This window comes from Sinocyclocheilus rhinocerous, unplaced genomic scaffold, assembly GCF_001515625.1.
Source record: "Sinocyclocheilus rhinocerous isolate Xijiao unplaced genomic scaffold, SAMN03320098_v1.1 scaffold429, whole genome shotgun sequence".
NCBI classification, from domain to species: Eukaryota; Metazoa; Chordata; class Actinopteri; order Cypriniformes; family Cyprinidae; genus Sinocyclocheilus; species Sinocyclocheilus rhinocerous.
This window is the reverse complement of record NW_015665829.1, coordinates 539,619-558,003: the sequence shown is the minus strand read 5'-3', so window position 1 is coordinate 558,003 and position 18,385 is coordinate 539,619. Positions and strand designations below refer to the sequence as shown.

The 18,385-nt window shown below is 39.9% G+C and overlaps 2 protein-coding genes across 3 annotated transcripts in view; both read right to left on the bottom strand.

Annotated features, from left to right (window-relative positions):
- Window positions 1-1,956, bottom strand: part of bloc1s4 (biogenesis of lysosomal organelles complex-1, subunit 4, cappuccino) — a 9,651-nt gene extending 7,695 nt beyond the window's left edge. For both annotated transcript variants that reach the window (XM_016542672.1, XM_016542673.1), the window contains exon 1: window positions 1,618-1,956. In XM_016542672.1, the coding sequence (XP_016398158.1) occupies window positions 1,618-1,923 (306 nt within the window). In that variant the 5' untranslated portion in view covers window positions 1,924-1,956. The remainder of the gene's footprint in view (window positions 1-1,617) is intronic.
- Window positions 1,957-4,282: 2,326 nt separating this feature from the next.
- LOC107731577 (partitioning defective 6 homolog gamma-like) overlaps window positions 4,283-18,385 on the bottom strand; it is a 46,694-nt gene continuing 32,591 nt past the window's right edge. Inside the window, exon 3 of the mRNA XM_016542698.1 lies at window positions 4,283-5,699. Within this exon, the coding sequence (XP_016398184.1) occupies window positions 4,690-5,699 (1,010 nt within the window). The 3' untranslated portion in view covers window positions 4,283-4,689. The remainder of the gene's footprint in view (window positions 5,700-18,385) is intronic.

Below are 18,385 nucleotides of genomic sequence, written 5' to 3'. Positions count from 1 at the left end.
CACATATTACACAGCCTGCTGCTCATAACTGCTTAAGACTGCACTGGCCACGAGCGATGACATCGTGGATGCTATTGTCGGACCTACACACACATTTCGTGAGGAAGGTTAACGGGCACGTTATAATCAGCCCAGAAGTTTTGTCTGAATTGCATGTGTTTTTACTTTCACATGCAAATGACTTGTTGCCGATTAAAAAAAAAAAAATGCCAAAAATCGGCCGATTAATCAGCCGGCTGATCAATCGGTCGACCTCTAATCAAAATGAAAGAAAACAAAAATACAGTTTCAACTTACCTGACTCCCTAAACCAAAAACAATGTGAAAAGAGGTTTCAAAATAAAATGGCGTCTAACCCCCTACCAGAGCATGTGAGCGTTTTCCGCTCTATGGACGTGCGCTCCACTCAGTCGCTCTAACCGCCCAAGCAAGCGCTCCGTTAATACTGCTGGAAATATGCTTGTTTATTATGACTGTTATTAATTTACATTTTATTAAAAACCTGCCAAAACCTTTCTGTTGAGTGATGTAAATACATTTTACAATAGTTTATTGTGCATGCATATTATATTTAAAGTTGCTTACGCGAACTCAAGGAGTTTATAAGACTGGTTTATTCATCCTTTATAGTGTAGACATGTAGAACATATCAGCATTTGTGCATCAATGTCTGTAATGTGTGCTGTAGGTGTGAAACTTTTAGGAATCTTATCCAAGTTGTATGCTAGTCAATATTGGTCAGTCAGTCGTATCCGAGGATCCGCGAATGAAACTGTGACCACAAACATAATTAACTTAAATGAATTATATGGCAATAATCAGCAATATGCTTTCACACAAATAACTTTATTTTTGAATGTTTCAATAAGCGTTGACACAAATGACTTATTTGAATTTTTCATTGATACAACATGGCACTGAGTTGCTAGAAAAGAAAAGCGTAGAGACGTTATTGCTTGACGTCAGGAACCGATTAATCGGCTTTTTGAACCGGTTCAATGAGTCGATCTGTCCGAAAAGTACCGGTTCGCGGAAATGAATCGGACTTTGCATCACTACAGGGAATATCACAGAATGGAAACAAAAAATAATATCACAGAATTACAATCACACTCACAATCTTATGCACCCACACACTATCTCTCCGGTAAGACACTCAAAGCTTTAAACGAACTACGACGGCAAGGCACAAAGGCAAACTACAGCGTAACACACGATGGCACAATCATGGCCCCGATTGATTGAGTGTTTGGGGCAGTCCTTATATCTGGGTCAGGTGAGGAGGAGAACCAATCACAGCCTCCAACAAATTATCTCAAGGAAGGAGTTTTAGCAAGTAAATCCTACAAGTTATTTTTTTCAGTGTAATCACAATATTAAATTCTTGTTTAGATTTCAATAGCACATTTACATTTTTGCTGTAGTCTGATCAAATCACAGCTGTGCCAATATTCAGAACAGCATGCTTGACATATGCAATAATATAATAATATATTAGCCAAGCTGTATAATATATCATATAATATAATAAACTGAAGTTCTTCCTGTCCTGATTTTGTTTACACTGGTGTTTGGGCATTAATATATGTTAAACAGACGTGCCAAAAAGGTCCTTACCTCTTCCTCCGCGCTGGCCCTGATATAAGAGGAGTAAGTGACGGCCGTGTGTGTCAGTAGCTCGTCGTCTTGTGTCTGCTCCGGTTCGCTTTGGTCCTGGATTTCTCCGGCTGCTGAGCTCGGGCTCTGGGCCACTGCAGCGCCGAAGCTCGGGCTCTGAGACACAGTGCCGCTGCTCAGAGCCTCGCTCACCATAGACAGGCTGCTGGCGCTCTGGGACACGATGCCGCTGTCTCTGCTCACCTCCGCGCTGGACTCTTCCAGCGGTGACAGCACCGCTGCCGCCCTGTCAAAGCGATGCTCCATGTTTCGCTATCCACTACACTGCTCTCGTTTATGTGGAAGTGAACGCAGAGCAGCATGTGCGCATGCGCGGGTTTAACAGCCAGGCTTCTTCTTCTTCTTCTGTTTTTATTGGCGGTTGGCAAACAGCTTTTGGGTGCATTACCGCCACCCACTGATCTGGAGTGTGGACTCAGGATCTAAATCACTACACACATTACACAACACCAAAAAAAATAAAAATAAAAACAATTATATATATATAAATGAATAAATAAATCAACTTTTAAACAAAAAATCTATACATTTATATTTCTCAAATTCTATTTATTAGTCTTTAACAGCCAGTCAGTGAACGGGTCGACCACATGTTGGTCATGTGACATTCAGGGTCAAACCAAAAAATACTGATAGATAGATAGATAGATATTATTATATTTTTAATAATTTTATATTTTTATTATTATTATTTAATTATATTAGCTGACATTGGCGTTTCCTGTCCAATGATGATTTATTAAACTATTTAATTTAAAATTGTTCATGAAAGATCTCTGATCGCTTAAAATAATGTATGAAAGAACAACAAAATGCGTTTGTCCATCTCTGAATTTTATTATGGATTTTTTTTAAAAAACGATTGACATCAGTAAAAACAATTTAGACAATATTCACATATATTTTTTTTTGTTTTTTTGTATTAAAAGGGCTTTAAACTACCATTTTAAATGTGGTTTGACTGCCTGACTAATATATCGTGCTATGAGGATCATTTAGACACTGAACTTTATTGCATTAAACCATAAATATGAGGCTGAAACGGTCCTACCACGACTGACTTAAGACATATGTCGAACCCATTTCTTTAGAAATCTGCTTTTTAGCTCGTCTTGTTTTGGATTTCTATGAAATTTATTAAATGTTAATGGATATACACATAGATGAACCAAGATATGAACAGTAACGCAAAAAAAGAAAGAATAACAAAAGTGATTTTTCAGCAAAAGAGACGCAGTTCAGGCAGTGACCAGCAGATGGCGACACACAACAAATGTTTTTCGACTCGCACACGCACGTGTTGTACCATGTCCTTGCTTTTACCAAAACGAAAATATTTCCAGCGGTCAGATCCAAATACTTGGTCTGTTTGAGTGAACTATGTCTGTAGGAGGGGCAGTAAGGCACAAAAATGGTGGATATGAAGGTAAGTCTTTGTTCAAGAAAACAAAAATGATGCAGTCAACCTAAAAGCAAAAGAAGGTACAATCAAAGTGGCTTTAAATTATATACAAAAATTATTCCAGACTCTCTCTCTCCATAAACAAAATTACTGGGTATAAACCGTGCGTTCCCAATGTAAAACAGGATGATATAAGACTGTCTATTTAATAGCTTAAGTTTGACTGGACTTAAAGGGACAGTACTCCCCAAAATGTAAAATTCTGTCATTTACTCACCCTCAATTTGCTCCAAACCTGTATCAGTTTCTTTCTTCTGTTGAACACAAAAGAAGATATTTTGAAGAATGTTGGTTACCAAATAGTTGACGGTAGCCATTGACTGGAAACAAACAACTGTGGAAGTCAGTGGCTACCCGTCAACTGTTTGGTTTCCAACATTCTTCAAAATATCTTCTTTTGTGTTCAACAGAAGAAAGAAACTGGTACAGGTTTGGAGCAACTTGAGGGTGAGTAAATGATGACAGAAGTTTTTATTTTGTAGTGATCTATCCCTTGAAGTATGCTCAGTGGCTAAATTAACATTAAATATCTGACTACTAATGAGACAGCAGTTTGTTCAACTGTGGGGATGTGAGTGGAGGTCAGAGGTGAGGCTTCATTAACATTGAGGTGACAGAAAATATGTGTACAGACTAAACACAGAGAGAACCAACAGAATCACATTCCGCTGGACTCCCGAAGTCAAAAGGTCTTCAAGAAGACATACAAGTCTGAAATACCTATATGTGATGACCCATTACACTCCACTGCAGTCAAATAAACCAGAAACCAAGTCAGATGAAACCCTACAAGACCCAAGTCAACATGATACTAAATGTCTTGCAAGTGATGTTTAGAAGAAGAAGATATTTTAACTGAGATGATCTAGTCTAAACAACTTTTTCCACAATTTCCAAAAAGCCTTTTTGAACACTGATATTCATATTTTTGGAAACAAACATTCTAAAGGGGTATCTGCCAAATAGTACTTTAGTGCATATAGATGTACTAAACATACAGCAGATATATATGCATCACCAAAAATTCATGATAATGAATATTAATACTATTTAGTTATTAACTTGGATTGGGCAGGGCAAACAAAATGTTTGCGTTTATGATTAAGTGTAAATTCATTTTGGCATTTGCACAATGTAACTGGCTTTTCTATTACACCGGCGCAAATGTTTGTTTTCAGATACAAACCGTAAACAGAAGACAACAGTACGCACAGGTCTAAGCCCAATTTCTGGTCCCAAGAGACATTTAGAAAACATGATTAAAATAAACCAGAGCTAAACAAGAACGGAGAAACACTGATAGACGAGATAAAAAAGTGGTTCTGCTTAGAAAAAGAGACATATCATTAAATCTGAAACATTTCTGACAGTTAAGACATTACAACACAGGAAAAGCAAACATTTAAAAGAGTAAAATTCCAGATATTGTTTCTGTTAAATTATTCATTATACAAATCCCTTAAAGTTTGGTGAGGTTCAAAGTCGAGTCTGATGTCCCAGGCTGAAAGGCAGAGTCTCTGGGAGGGTTGGATTTTATGAGAGTATATGTATTATAAAGTGATGACCGTGCCATCCTCCTCCACCCCTCCTCTGGGTAAAGCCAGGCTGTGACGGGGGTCTGTCCTCAGGTTACTGAGGATTTTGTGTAGGCTGCCATTACTCTCCCGCATAGCGGGGTTGCTGCTGTGGTAGGGGTGGTGTTGGAGGGTAAGGTCCTTGTGCAACTTGTAACTCAAACTGTTGTGCACTGTGCCATTAAAGCTCGTTTGAGAGTGGAAAGAGGCTGTGGACACTGTGGATGGCGGCCTTGTTTGGGGTCGTGTAGGGGGGCTGGGTGGGGTCACGGTGGTCGTTTGCGTCTGGGACCGGGATGCAGTTGAAGCCACCGAGGCATTGGATCGTCGTGATGGCCGCTTGATGTTGCTCTCAATTACAATGTCCGACTCCTCATCGCTCTCCAGATCCTCTGGGCTGTAGCCATGAGAGATGGCGGTGGCACCGGTGGGAGCGTTGATGGAAGGGTATCCCACCGAACCGCTGCTGTCGGATGACTGACCTGAGCTGCCCGAGATACGACTGCTGCGCACCACATTGTTGCGCTGGTTCACCGGCTTCACAGTCACAATAAGGTTGTGGCTGTTTGCAATCATCATGTCAGTCACCTGGTCCAAAGTTTTTCCTGTGACCTCGATGCCATTGACCTCCAAGACCTCATCATTGACGGCCAGCAGGCCCGTGCTATCGGCCAGGCCTCCAGGTACCAGACGGGAAATGAAGATACCTGGGACCTTTTCCAAGCCATGGGGTGTAACACGGACACTGGTTCCATCACGGATGTAGAATCCCAGGGGCTTGTCCGAGCCATGCCGGTAGAGTCGAACTCTCCGGTGAGATTCAGGAAGGATGTCCACGTCAATAATGGACGACACAGGACGGAAATCCTGAGGCATGCCAATGCGGATGTGGGGCCGTTTGCGGTTCAGGTCGTTGCGAAGAGTGACCACGGCCTTCTTTTTCCGGGTCAGAGTGCTGGTGCCAAAGCTGCTGTAGTCAACCTCTTCTGCAAGAGTAAACAAGAATGACAACGGTCAATACTTTTGCATTTGAAGCTTAAGCCTCAAGTACAGAAATGTACAGAAACATGGTAAAGCAAGAGAACGGATCAGTCTGTTAAACTTTAACCTTAGTACTGTTGAAAAGTAAAGCTTCATATGAAGTTGATGAGGACAAGCGTGCAAATCTAATCAGATCTGCCGGATGGTTTATACCCCTCAGATGCTCCATGGATTATGATTTAACATGCTTTTTCTGGCAAGTTAACACAAAAGATGAGGCTACCTTTGAAGCCATCATTACAAAAACGTAACCTCAACTAGTGACAGAACACAACAGTCTCTGTTGAAGGTATTCAAGCAGATATTAAGGTATCCGCATGTTCTGATGTACTGATAAGTGCTGTAAGAACTCTATGCTACTGGAGCAAGTAGATTAAGAGATCAAGTGTGATCACAAGTCCTACTGACACATACAGCACATCTTAAAACAGAAGTAAGGATGGGGACCTGCTTACCTTGGTGAGGTTACTTGTGAGGCTAATGATAGAATATAATTTGAGGAGCACAGTGTGTTTTAATAAGGTTTCTCTTTGAACACTAACATAACTTGCTTCAAAAACATCCCCCTCTGTGCTGAGTCAGACAGCAACCACACCTGGACTGTTCATTGTGGATATAAGGTACAGTTTCCATTGCAAGTTTAACCGACTTCCCAGCATGAGTTCTCAAGGAAATACAGGCAAGAAAATGCCCACCTTCTGTTCAATTACTCTCAAATCAATTTTTAAAAATGGTTTAACAAAGCTTCCGAATTGTCATCAAAGCATCCAGCCGCAGTTGTTCTTAGTTTGGCTCTTTGGTGGCCTGATTATTTTGATTGAGTCCAGACAGGCTTTTATTATGTCCTGGAATTTCAGCCACAACTGCAAGTCTCTTGATAGGAAACACATTGAAGTGTTTCTGCTTCTGGCCTTCATTAGGACTCAACTGTCTTCTTCTGAGAAGAACTATGAACACCTAACGGAACATGTAGGAACTTAGGGACTGGTGAAAGGTGTACTTTGTAAGTAAGCAAATATAAAGTTGATCCTAGAGTCTGGAGGCTGAGACTTGGAGTTAGGGCAATTAAAAAGTTTTTTTTTTTCTAGGTTTGCCTGGCAGACTGCACTGATGCATGATGGGAAAACAAATTCAGCTCAGTGATCAAAGGCTGGCTGTTTCCAGACATTTTGAGGGGAAAGTGAATGGCTCAGTGCCTACCAGACAGAAAACAAAGTCTACAGGTTCAAGAAAGGCAACAATATTGCCCAAGAAGGTTTCATTAATTGGCAGTTTTAAGAAAAAAAGAGGGCTGTTGAGTCAATAGCTGATGAACAACATGCCCAAATCATTATTTCATACATTCTTTCATACAAACAAATGTTGCAAACCACAATCCACAAATCTCTTCTTTAAAGGTTTAGGCACTAAATGGTGGAAATTTGGGTTATGGACATGTCTATAATACTAACTCGAGAGCAAAACTGTATTTTTCTATCTCTTTTTCTAATTTCTAATTTTTTTTTTTTGAAAAACATTGATTTTCAAACCATAATTTGTCTTTTGGTTGCAAACCCCAAAAAGCTAAGCCTACAAACTTCCCCCAAGTTTATTGTAAATATCCTGACGACTTGATGTCCTTATAGCTTAAACAGTCAAATTATCACTTTAAATACCTGTATAAAGATTCTACACTTTATCCAGGAGCTATAATGACTTTCAAAAGAAGAAATGAAACCAACTGTAAAAGGGTGTTGGACAATATACCAGTACAGCAGTATTGCAAATATATATATATATATATTAGGGCTGTGCAATTAATCGCATGCGATTGTCATGCGCATCTCGTCAGTAAAGCCGGTTCTGTGACTGGTAGTAAATCGCCATCACCTTTCAGATGGAGCGGCATTTACTACACAGAGCCGTAGTTCACTGACAATTAGGCAATATCGGCTTTACTGGTGAGATGCGCATGACAATCGCATGAGATTAATTGCACAGCCCTAATATATATACAGTGGTGTGAAAAAGTGTTGGCCCCCTTCCTGATTTCTTATTTTTTTGCATGTTTGTCACACTTTAATGTTTCAGATCATCAAACAAATTTAAATATTAGTCAAAGATAACACAATGTCGATACCGTTTTATCGCCCAGGCCTAATATATATATATATATATATATTCTTCCATAAAGTTCTGAACTATTTAAACAGTTGATAAAACAGATAAAGCAAACAAGGCCTACAAATAGTCAACTCTGCCCAGAGAAAGAATTTCTCATATGCTGTCATTAAGAAATAGACAGCTCAAATGAATAAAATAATGTTTCAATATTGTGCCTGGCACTGCATTCACCTGACTAGGCTCCATGGGAAGGTGCCCCGTCCCAGTGTCAGGGGTCACTGGAGATGTGGTGGGCGAGCCTGGTAGGAATACACCCTAAATTCCACCACACCATGCCTCAACTAGGAATGCAGAAGTTGTTCGTAACTTAACTGAGATGACCCACAACATGTTTGAAGCATAATTCATCAGTTGACCGTAGAGGTACGGTCCCCCTCAGTCACCCACGGGTGGGTGTGGGAAAGAGGAGTGGGCGAGGTCTCTGGCCTTTGTTCATGTAGTCCCACCTCTCGTTAACTTCCACACTGAAAGGTTCCCTTTTCAAGTTCTGTTGGATTTTTACAAACGCTCATAAAAGCAGGACTCAAAAGAGTTTTACGACCAATCATTATGCCTACCAACACAGTTTATTTTCCCATTTTCTCCCGCATTTCCTACTGTGTGTTCTGGAGAAACTGCCAGTGTGATCCACTTTCCTATTTCCAAAACACCCTGCCCAAATTCCTGTCTGGGTTCTATTATTTGTGCTTACTGTCACTGTCGTGCTGGAAAAGAATGCTCTTGGTGGGAGTCATCCACCGAAGCCATGAGTGAATAAAGTGATGTGCATTAGCAGTGAGTGACAGACAGTGCTAACACAATTCTGCATGACAATACCTTGCCCATGAGGCCAACCAGCTTACAATGAGAAAACTATACAGCACCCTGACAAACAGAACATTGATTTCTAGAACATTGCCAAACTACCAGGAGAAAGAAATGGAACTCTAACGTGAACTACATATATTATCTGATTATATACATATAAAGCAGACCTGGGTACTCGAGGGTTTACCACAGTGCAGATTCAGGGGTAATGGCTCTCAGACAGAGCCCCCTGGGAGAGTCCGTCTGTGTTTGCTTTAAAACGTCGCACTCAAATTTCCCTGGATGAATGGAGCGATGGCTTTTGGCTTCTCTCCGTAGCCCTGAGAGAGATTAAAGGAGAAAGCCCCTCCTTCACGGGTGCACACTCAGCAGAGCTCTCTATGCAGGCTCCTACACACCCCTACGGGTTTTAACTCATGTTACCCACAGTGCACTGACATACACATCTGGGAGAAGTTAGCAGGCAGCGGTGAAGGGTGGAGACTGTGTCGGGAGATTAAGCTCCCTTGCCATCTTTTTGCAATGTTGCATAAGGACTGCTTTTAACAGGTAGACAAACTACAAAAGTTATTTTAGACATTCCACCAAGTCTACCCTGGTCTGGAGAGGATTTCAGCTCAAATGTACAGGTTGTACATCCACTGTGCAATTCACATGCTTCTCAATGCTGCTCTACACATAAACCATCTCTACACAAAAACATATGCTTAGTGTTTAACCTTGTTCTCCACCCCCCATATGTTCTGCAAGTGTGGCCAAGTTTAGGACATGACTGTCAAGAGGCCCGACACATAACTAAGCATTTCCTATCATTACGCGAGACAATCACTGCGGCTGCCAGTACGTAACGTCCATAGAAATGTACAGTAAATAAAGACTATTACCAGTGATCATGTAAAGCTCTGAGGCTGAAAGTAAATGTTTGGTTATGAAGTGTGTGTGGAGCTGACAAAAATGGAAACCATGTGGGGAACTGAGGAAGACTTTCAGGAAGCAGAACATGGTTCAGGATGCACTGGTTGCCCTCTTTATGCTGTGGTGCTTGTTGGTGGTACCTTTATGACTTTGTAAGAGTACCTTTATGCATGAGTAAGAGGAAACTGATCAGTTTCAGCCCTGATGAACAAAGACAAAAGACGGCCCAGGTTGAAAACTCTTTATTAAGTCTGTATGAGAACTATACTTGCCTTTGCTGGGGTCTCTAGACCTAGTACCAGGTTCAAAGCTGGTGTGACCTTTAAAGGAATAGTTCACCCAATTATCCCATAATTTTCTCATCCTCAAACCATCCGACGTATAAAGTAGGATGTAGGCGCATTTTAAGACGGATATTAATACAAATCTAGAGTATAGCCAACATAACTTGAGAGGCGTTAATTCTCACCTTTGTTTCCAATACACCTACATCATAAATCATTACTTGACTTTCTCGTCAACGCGGCAGTTGCTGGAAGCCAGGGATAATAGTTTATAAAGTTTTAAATATGGATATTATTCTACCAAAAACCCATTGCTTCATTTCAGAAGGCTTTCATTAACTCACTGGAGTCGTATGGATCTTTTATGATGGACGGATGCGCTTTTTGGAGCTTCAGAAACTTGGTCGCCATTCAGTGCCATTACAAAGCTGATTTATAGTGACAACTGTCTGAGAGATTTGCCCTTTCTTGTAATGCACCATTGACGTGTCCATGTAATTGTGGATATGCATTTAAAAAAAAAAAATTATTAGATGTGTTTGCCAACACAAATGTCGCTATTACTGGCATTCATACTGGGTTAGCAATATGTTGTAGCTATCACTTATCTAAGTGATTAAACTTACAATTTATGCCTGATGGATGATAAAATATCAAACAACTGCCATAGATTTAGATTAAAAGAGGGACCGAAGCCATTTGCAGGGATACTTAGGGAGTTGGGATGCTTTTGACTTGACAACTAAGCAACCACTCAGAATACCATAGAAACTGCATAGCAACACCCTGGCAATGACCTGCAAATCCCTAGCATTGTGGCACCACTCTTTTTACATACAATCTAGTTCATAGTATTCTATTTCAACTGCTTTACTGTGGTAAGGTGACACTTCTGTGTATTTCAGTAATAATGCAATGTCTGTAAAAGAATAATGCATTAAAATCCAACCCAAGCACATTGAGTGCAAGTGGCCGGAGCAATGATATCCTGAAACTCCCTTTAATCCACAGATTTGCTATCTTCTACACTGTACTCCTGCAGTGCTCACAGAGGTCATGCGGTGTGTGTTTGAGTCATCAGTGATGAGCGGGTGAGTCCTCATCTGGCTCTGACTTCATCCTGCATTTGAGATGATCCCAACCCCCCAAACAAGCTGCTAAGTGAGACGTTCCAGATCTGCTCTCTAATCTCTCACTGTCACGGGTGACACCAAACAGCACCGGGTTTAGAGGGGGTGCAGGAATGAGGGAGGATTAAGGTGTTAATGACACCCGCAATCTGTTCCTTTAAAGCTGTTTGTGGAGGAAAGAAAAACTAGGCTAATCAGATAAACAGGGTGAAAAGATTTCTAGCACCCAAGATGAGCAAAGTAACTTCTAGGGAAATGACAGGTTAATCATTCCAACACGATCTTAGGTTGAATAATATAAACATAAAATAATATAAAATGTCTACATTCACTACGGAACTCGGATGAAAATGAAACTGAAACTCGATAAGGTAAACAACTTAAATAAAATGTGGCTTTATACTTAATCTCTATAGATTTATTATATTATAGATACATTGATTTGCATTGAACTGCAAGTGCTCACACCACAAATTAAGCAGAAAATCACATCTGGAAGTGTTATTTGTGGCAGCTCGTTGATTGTTTGTACAGATTAAGCCCATTCATTTATTTGATCGTGCTCCTCTGCATTCTTGTAAGGAATCTTCAACTTGGTTTATTCAAGTAAAGTTATGTCTTTGTATAGCATCCACAATACACATCGTTTCAAAGCAGCTTTATACACAGTAAGTTATTCTGTTACCTCTATAATGGCTTAATGCTTTAACCCTGAGCAGTTTTAGGACTGGGCAATATGACGACATATAACAATGATAAATGATCCACTGTTTGAGATTGAGCTATAATGTATTTATTCTTCCCTTACAAAAATTAACCATGGTTTTACTACAAATAAAACCAAAAGAATATGGTTACTATAGTTAAACCATGGTAACCACAAATTTTTATTTTTTATGTATTTCTAGTAAAACTGTGGCTATACAAATGGTAATCAATACAACAAAAAACAGTTACTACACTTTTACTATAATAAAACCATGGTTAATTTTCGTAAGGGTTTTAGCAGATATATCAGTATCACTTTAGTGAAGGAGACTGAATACTGTGTAATGAATATTTGCAGCATCTCAGACACATGAGTGAGTGATTTTTTTATTTTAAGAGATTTTCCTATTAGTATAAGCATATGTAAGCTGTTTTCCAAAAATTATTCATAAAACGGTCGGCTTTTTCTGTGGTGATTTGTGTTCATTTACACTGTGTGCTCCTGAGCGTGTTACTCAGTTACACATAGCTTCACTGTATCATCTTCCAATAAGGATGAACTATTCACAATGCAAGGCAAAAACAATGTTGAGAAACCAATGATGAAAATGATTCCAAACCACAGCAAAAAAACAAAACAAACAAAAAAATGCTTTCACTGCAATTTGCTTTTCTGCAGAGTCTAAGGCAAGCTTTGAATTATACTGTGGTTTATGAGAGAAAATGATGCTGCAGTCTTTACATAAATAATGAGGAAATACTGCATTCATGGCAAGTCAAAACTCCTGGAAGAATAAGTTTCTTCACGTTTACTTTTGGTGAGGGTCTGGAATCCCACACATTCCCACACAAAAACGAAAGACTTGCATGTAAAGTATGAGTCTTTAAATAAGTAGAACTATATAAAACAGATTTATGGCTGATGCCAGGAGTGTTGGCCACATGAGGCAGTCATGCCTCATCAGGACGAGCGTCTTTCTTCCTGCTGTTATTGAGAAAGTGTTCTGAAGGTCTGGGCAGGTTGAGACTGGTCTTCCACACCTGTACTCAACACACACCTTTTCACAACCCACTTCCTGAATGAGACCTGCTGAAATGTGTGTCAAGATCTCACATTCCGCCTCGCTCCGCTGCCTCTGTTTGCTGGGATGACCATCACGTGTAGACACGTCTAGCACGTAACACACACACACACTCACTCACAGATGAGGTCTACATGCATTAAGAGCAAGATACTGTTCTTTAGAAAGGCAAAGTAATCTTTATTTTGTAAAAAAGCAACAAATTATGAATGAACTAAGAAATATAACAATGAAACGTCATGTTCCATCATAAAAACATAGTGACACCTCATGGTCACGGTCTTGCTACAGCAAGTTCAGCCAAAGGTCCTATCAAACGCTTCAAGCTGTCAATTTCTCTGCAGGAACAGCATCTGGTTTAACTGGCTTCTCCTACATTCACAGCTGAACTCCTGAACTGCACGGCAGCAGAGATTTGCAGGTGGCCCACAGATTTCTACTGAGAGATGGATCTGTTTTGACCTAAAAGCTGGTCAACTGAGTATGTTATCTAACAAAGAGTTACAGACTAAATCAAAACCATTAGGTGGACGACTGGTCCACCAAATAAACCACCCAACATCGATGCCGGCTCAACATCATGATGTCTGTCAGCCATAAGCGATGGCATCATCTATTGGCCCAACCCTAGTATTGAAACCAGCGCAGTGTCCCAGTTTGCATACTATACATCCTAAATAGAATGTGAGAATTATGATGTCCCAAATCAGAACATGTTGAAATTAAGATGCCATGTGTGCCCTGATGCAGTGCTGTTTCTAGGGGAATTACGAAGTGAACATCAGTGCATGCTGTTTGCATCTTCTACTGCCAACAATCCCTTGCACAACAAATGTGTAACTATTCTCTTCTGGCTCTTTTACATTTAAAAGCTACAGCAGCAGTTACATAATAATGAATTGTAATGTATGAATTTAGCTAAAAATACTTTGAATAAGAATTATTTTGTAATGCATTCATTTGCATATGGGATATTTCAGAATGTGAAATACTGATTACTTCATATTTCAAAAATATTTGTAAAAATACATGTAAAAAAGCAAACCCTTGGTGTGTGTTACAGTCAAAATGCATGACATGTAACACAAGGCTATTAAGAAATGTAAAAGATGTTTTACATCAAACTGAAATATTCCTAAAGGTAGCAATATTGAATATATATACTGTATATTACAGTTTTCACACAAATTAAGCTGCACAACTGTTTTCAACATTAATAATCAGAAATATTTCTTGAGCAGCAAATCAGCATATTAGAATAGTTTCTGAAGGATCATGTGACACTGAAGACTGGAGTAATGATGCTGAAAATTCAGTTTTGTGTCACAGGAATAAATTACATTTTAAAATATATTCAAACAGAAAACAGCTGTTTTAAATGGAAATAATATTTCACAATGTTACTGCCTTTTACTCTATCGTTGATCAAATAAATGCAGTCTTGGTGAGCATAAAAGGCTTCTTAAAAACATTTAAGAAACAGATGCCAGACTGTGGCACATGTAATGGGATGCAGGCCAGTATATTTCCCTCCCTTGTCACTTTTGGCTGTCAGCAGCTGAGAGAGGAACTCGGACCGTGCCAATCAGATCAACATAAATGACAGCTCACCAGGCTCTCGGCAACCAATGAGATAAGGCCTCTGCTCCAGTGCCATTATTTGTCAGGTGCCCCTCACAGTGAGGGGGAGCTTATTGTTTTAAAGGTCTCTGACCTATATACGTGGCTTCCATTGGTGTCACGCCATTCACAGAGTCTAATTGTTTCTTTAAATGAACGTCCACAATACATCATCCGCCGCACCCCTCTTTTAGCAAGCTAAAGCCAAATTGGCTTACAAAAAATCCATCGGCAAACCGCTAATAAGGCTAGTATGATTTCAGAATTACATCTTGTAGGATGGCTTAAACAATAGACTGCAATGAAAGAGGCAGGAAAGGTATGAGGAATGTGGTCTGTCCAACCACTGCAGATGAAAGGATTTAAGGAGGATTTCCAAAAAGCCCTTCCCCATCCCCCCTACACACAAAAAGACAAACCAAACACAAAACAAAGAGTGCAGATTCATTTCCCTCGTTTGCTCACATGAGGGCCACTGCCTGTGAAGCATCACACATGCACACAAAGCTAGTTTCAAATGCTTTCTTTAAGCTGTCATATGTTTGTATGCATTCATATATGCGAGAGATGACAGATTAAGTCGTCTCCTGAGACAACTTTGGCTCTCGTGTGACAGCTAAAGGCTGCAGTCAATCTATCAGTGGTCAAGTATGTTTACTTTTTGATACGCTTAATGTTAACAATATAATGAGAGCAAATTACAAGTGAAAACTTAGAGGGGCCAGTCTACTACATTCTTGTAACATTAACCTGTTAAAGCGTGTTCGCACCAACACATTAAAAACACTTTCAAAGTTTTCATGGCATGATTTTCACATTCTATTTGTCTAAAAAAAAATAATGGTCTAAATGAAAATGCAATTTCCCTCTCTGATAGTAGGTGGCGCTTACAGAAAAGAAGAAATACTACAGTATTTAGAAATACCATCCGCTTGTCACAGAAAATAAAGGCCAGTATTTACTAGAGATGTGTGAGACTAGTCAACTAGTTGATTAAACACAACTGCTGCTAGTCGACAGTGGAAATACTAGTCGATTAGTTGAAATTGAGTCAGTTTAATATTACTTTTTATAAATAGATTATTTTGAAAAGTAGGTATCTGGAGCAGAAAACAAATTCATGAGCAAGGTGTGGGAACATTTACCGGTTTAAAGGGGGAAACGTGGAACTTGAAATGAACTGACTTCAGAAAGGATATGTTGAAATATTTCACGTTATCTCCGTACAACACCTAATGAAATGTTTATATACACTGTAAAATTGTTTAAAATTATTTAAGTACAGAGCTGTTTTGTTTACAGTGGTAACCATGGTAACCACTGTATTTCTGCTTGTCCAAAAGCGCCACCTACTGTCAGAGAGTGAATTTGCATTTTTCATTCATCCCGTCTGTTGCTTTTATTGCCGTCAGTGTTGTAAATTTTAACCATTTGATGGAAAATAAGATCAATTCAGATAATAGGGTAGCCTATATGGAATTAGTTGACTGTTTGAGTCATAGTTTAAGTACTTCAAATGGATCCCATATAAACACTTCTGAGGGTTTTCTTTTTTATAGACTAGTCGACTAGTCAGTTACAAAATTTCCATTGTAATGACAGTGAAATTATTAATTTATTATTCATTAATTTATTGTATTCACTATGGTGTTTAATCAAACACCACCAAATACAAGAGTACAGAGCCGGTTCTGGCTTCTTCCTCTGCTATTCTGTCGATTAGCAAAATACTGGTCGCGAGCATGTGACCAAAAGCATGAGTCTTATTTGTTGGCCATCTGTTTTCACAGTGCGATGGAAAAGGCATTAGGACACCTTTCTGTTTGAAAAAAAAAAAAAAAAGCCCTGTTTACACTAGTGCGTTTTCGTTTTAAAACGCATAACTTTTACTACAGTTACACCTGTTGTTTACACTACAGAAGCGTTTTCGTCCCTCGAAAACTGAGACTTTCGAAAACACTGCAGACCCCGTTTTAGTTTGAAAACTCCGGGTTGAGTTTCAGTGTAAATGGACCAAAACGGAGACTTTTGAAAACGATGGCGTGGCTGCCCACATTCGCTCTGCGTATCCTTGACGACCGTGTAAACAATGACATCATGCACATTGTTGTATCTTCAAGAATGGTCATGTGATATACGTTTTCGATTGTGTAGTGTGGACGGAGAACGTTTCTGAAACGCCAGTATAGACGAGGATCGTTTTCATTTTAAAATGCCGTAAACAGGGCCTCAGATGTTTGTGTCGGTTTGAGCAGACACAATAACAGCTGTTCAATCAAATAAAAATGTTAATCGCACAAAAGTTTTGCACTGAACATTCGTCATTTGTGTGAACAGGCCTTTAGTTAAGGTTTCTTACTGGGAAAGTTTTACACAACCATTTTCCACCCTATCTCTGCCCTTTAGAATTATATTATTTGCTACTGTACCTTTAAGATCTCTAAGAATATGTAAATGACCTCTGTTATGTTATGACTGGCTAAACTCTACTGTATGTGTGGATCACTGTGGGTGATCTACTGCAGTTTCTACTGCTGAAAAGGGCTTCACTTATGTAAATGTGCAAAAAATGTAGCTGTAAATACAGTGACGATTCTTGTACCAGATCTCATTGCTGCGTTTATTATTATAAACACAAATACCAATCTGTTCAATGAATCAGTTGAAGTCACTGATTTGATGCTTTCGATTGATTAATACCCTATACTGGAGGGGAAAATCATTAGAGTTTTTCAACTTAATTTTGATCTGCATGTCACACAAATAGTAACATATGACATAAAAAGATCTGGAATATAGCGCACAAGACTTAATGACTCTTTTATGGTGCTTTCCGTGTCCCATTGCGTCCTATTCTCCTTTTGTGTTTCAGGAAATAAAGTCAGAGGGTTTTGGAAGCACATAAGGGTGAGTAAATGACAACAGACCTTTTTTGGGTAAACTAATCCTTTAAAAGCGGAGGAAAACATTTGCAAACATGGATGATAGTACAGTCCATGTGAACGTCTGTGAACTCACTCAGACTCATGACAGAAGATGGGGAGTATTCCAGCCATCTCATCCCATGCATGCAGGAATGGTGGAGGGAGGGTGAGGGTCACCCTCACCGGAGGGTCTGGGGATCTGGGGATTTGCACATTTACATAAGCGGAGGGTCTGGGGATCTGAGGCAACTGCGATGGGTGGGATGCGTATCCAGACAGTGCAGTCAGCAATTAATATACATTTGGCCCTCAGCCTCCCAAAACCCATATGAGGCAAGAGCACGAATGGCCTGTGAACGATCCATAAACAGCCCTCTTGCTGGCTGGGTGTGTCTGTGTAACTGTGGGGGTGTAGAGTCTTCTTTGTAATTAAGTCCACCTAAATGAGCTGGGCGGCAGGGTCACTCCTGCAGTTCTCACGACCTCGCGTGTACCGCTGGCTCAGAGATTCAGCTCATTTATTACACAGAAATGGAGATGATGCAGTGGAAATCAGAGGGTGATGTGGCAGTGACACAGACATTAAAGAGCTTTGCTGGTAACCAGAAGGTTGCAGGTACAGCATCAGCAACTTTGTGTAAAGTGGGCATCAGTCCTTCACCGCTGATTGACTGGTCACTGGCTGCTCCTCATCGACTCGAATAAGACACAACAGGACCACCTTATTGGGTCCCCATCTTTGTTTTTCCATGAGGAACCCCAGTAGGATCTGGACTGGGCTGGACTATTCTCTAGGGCCTGTTTACACCTGGTCACTTCATGCGTTTTTTCTGATCGGATGGCTATCGGATCGTGAAAAGACCAGGTGTAAATGCCCTCTGAAATGCATTCGAGACAGATATAAATCCGATCACTCAAACCACTTCAGGAGGTGGTCTGGGCTGCATTCCAGACGAAACTGGACAAGTGTAAATGCATCTGGTTGTTGAAACCACATA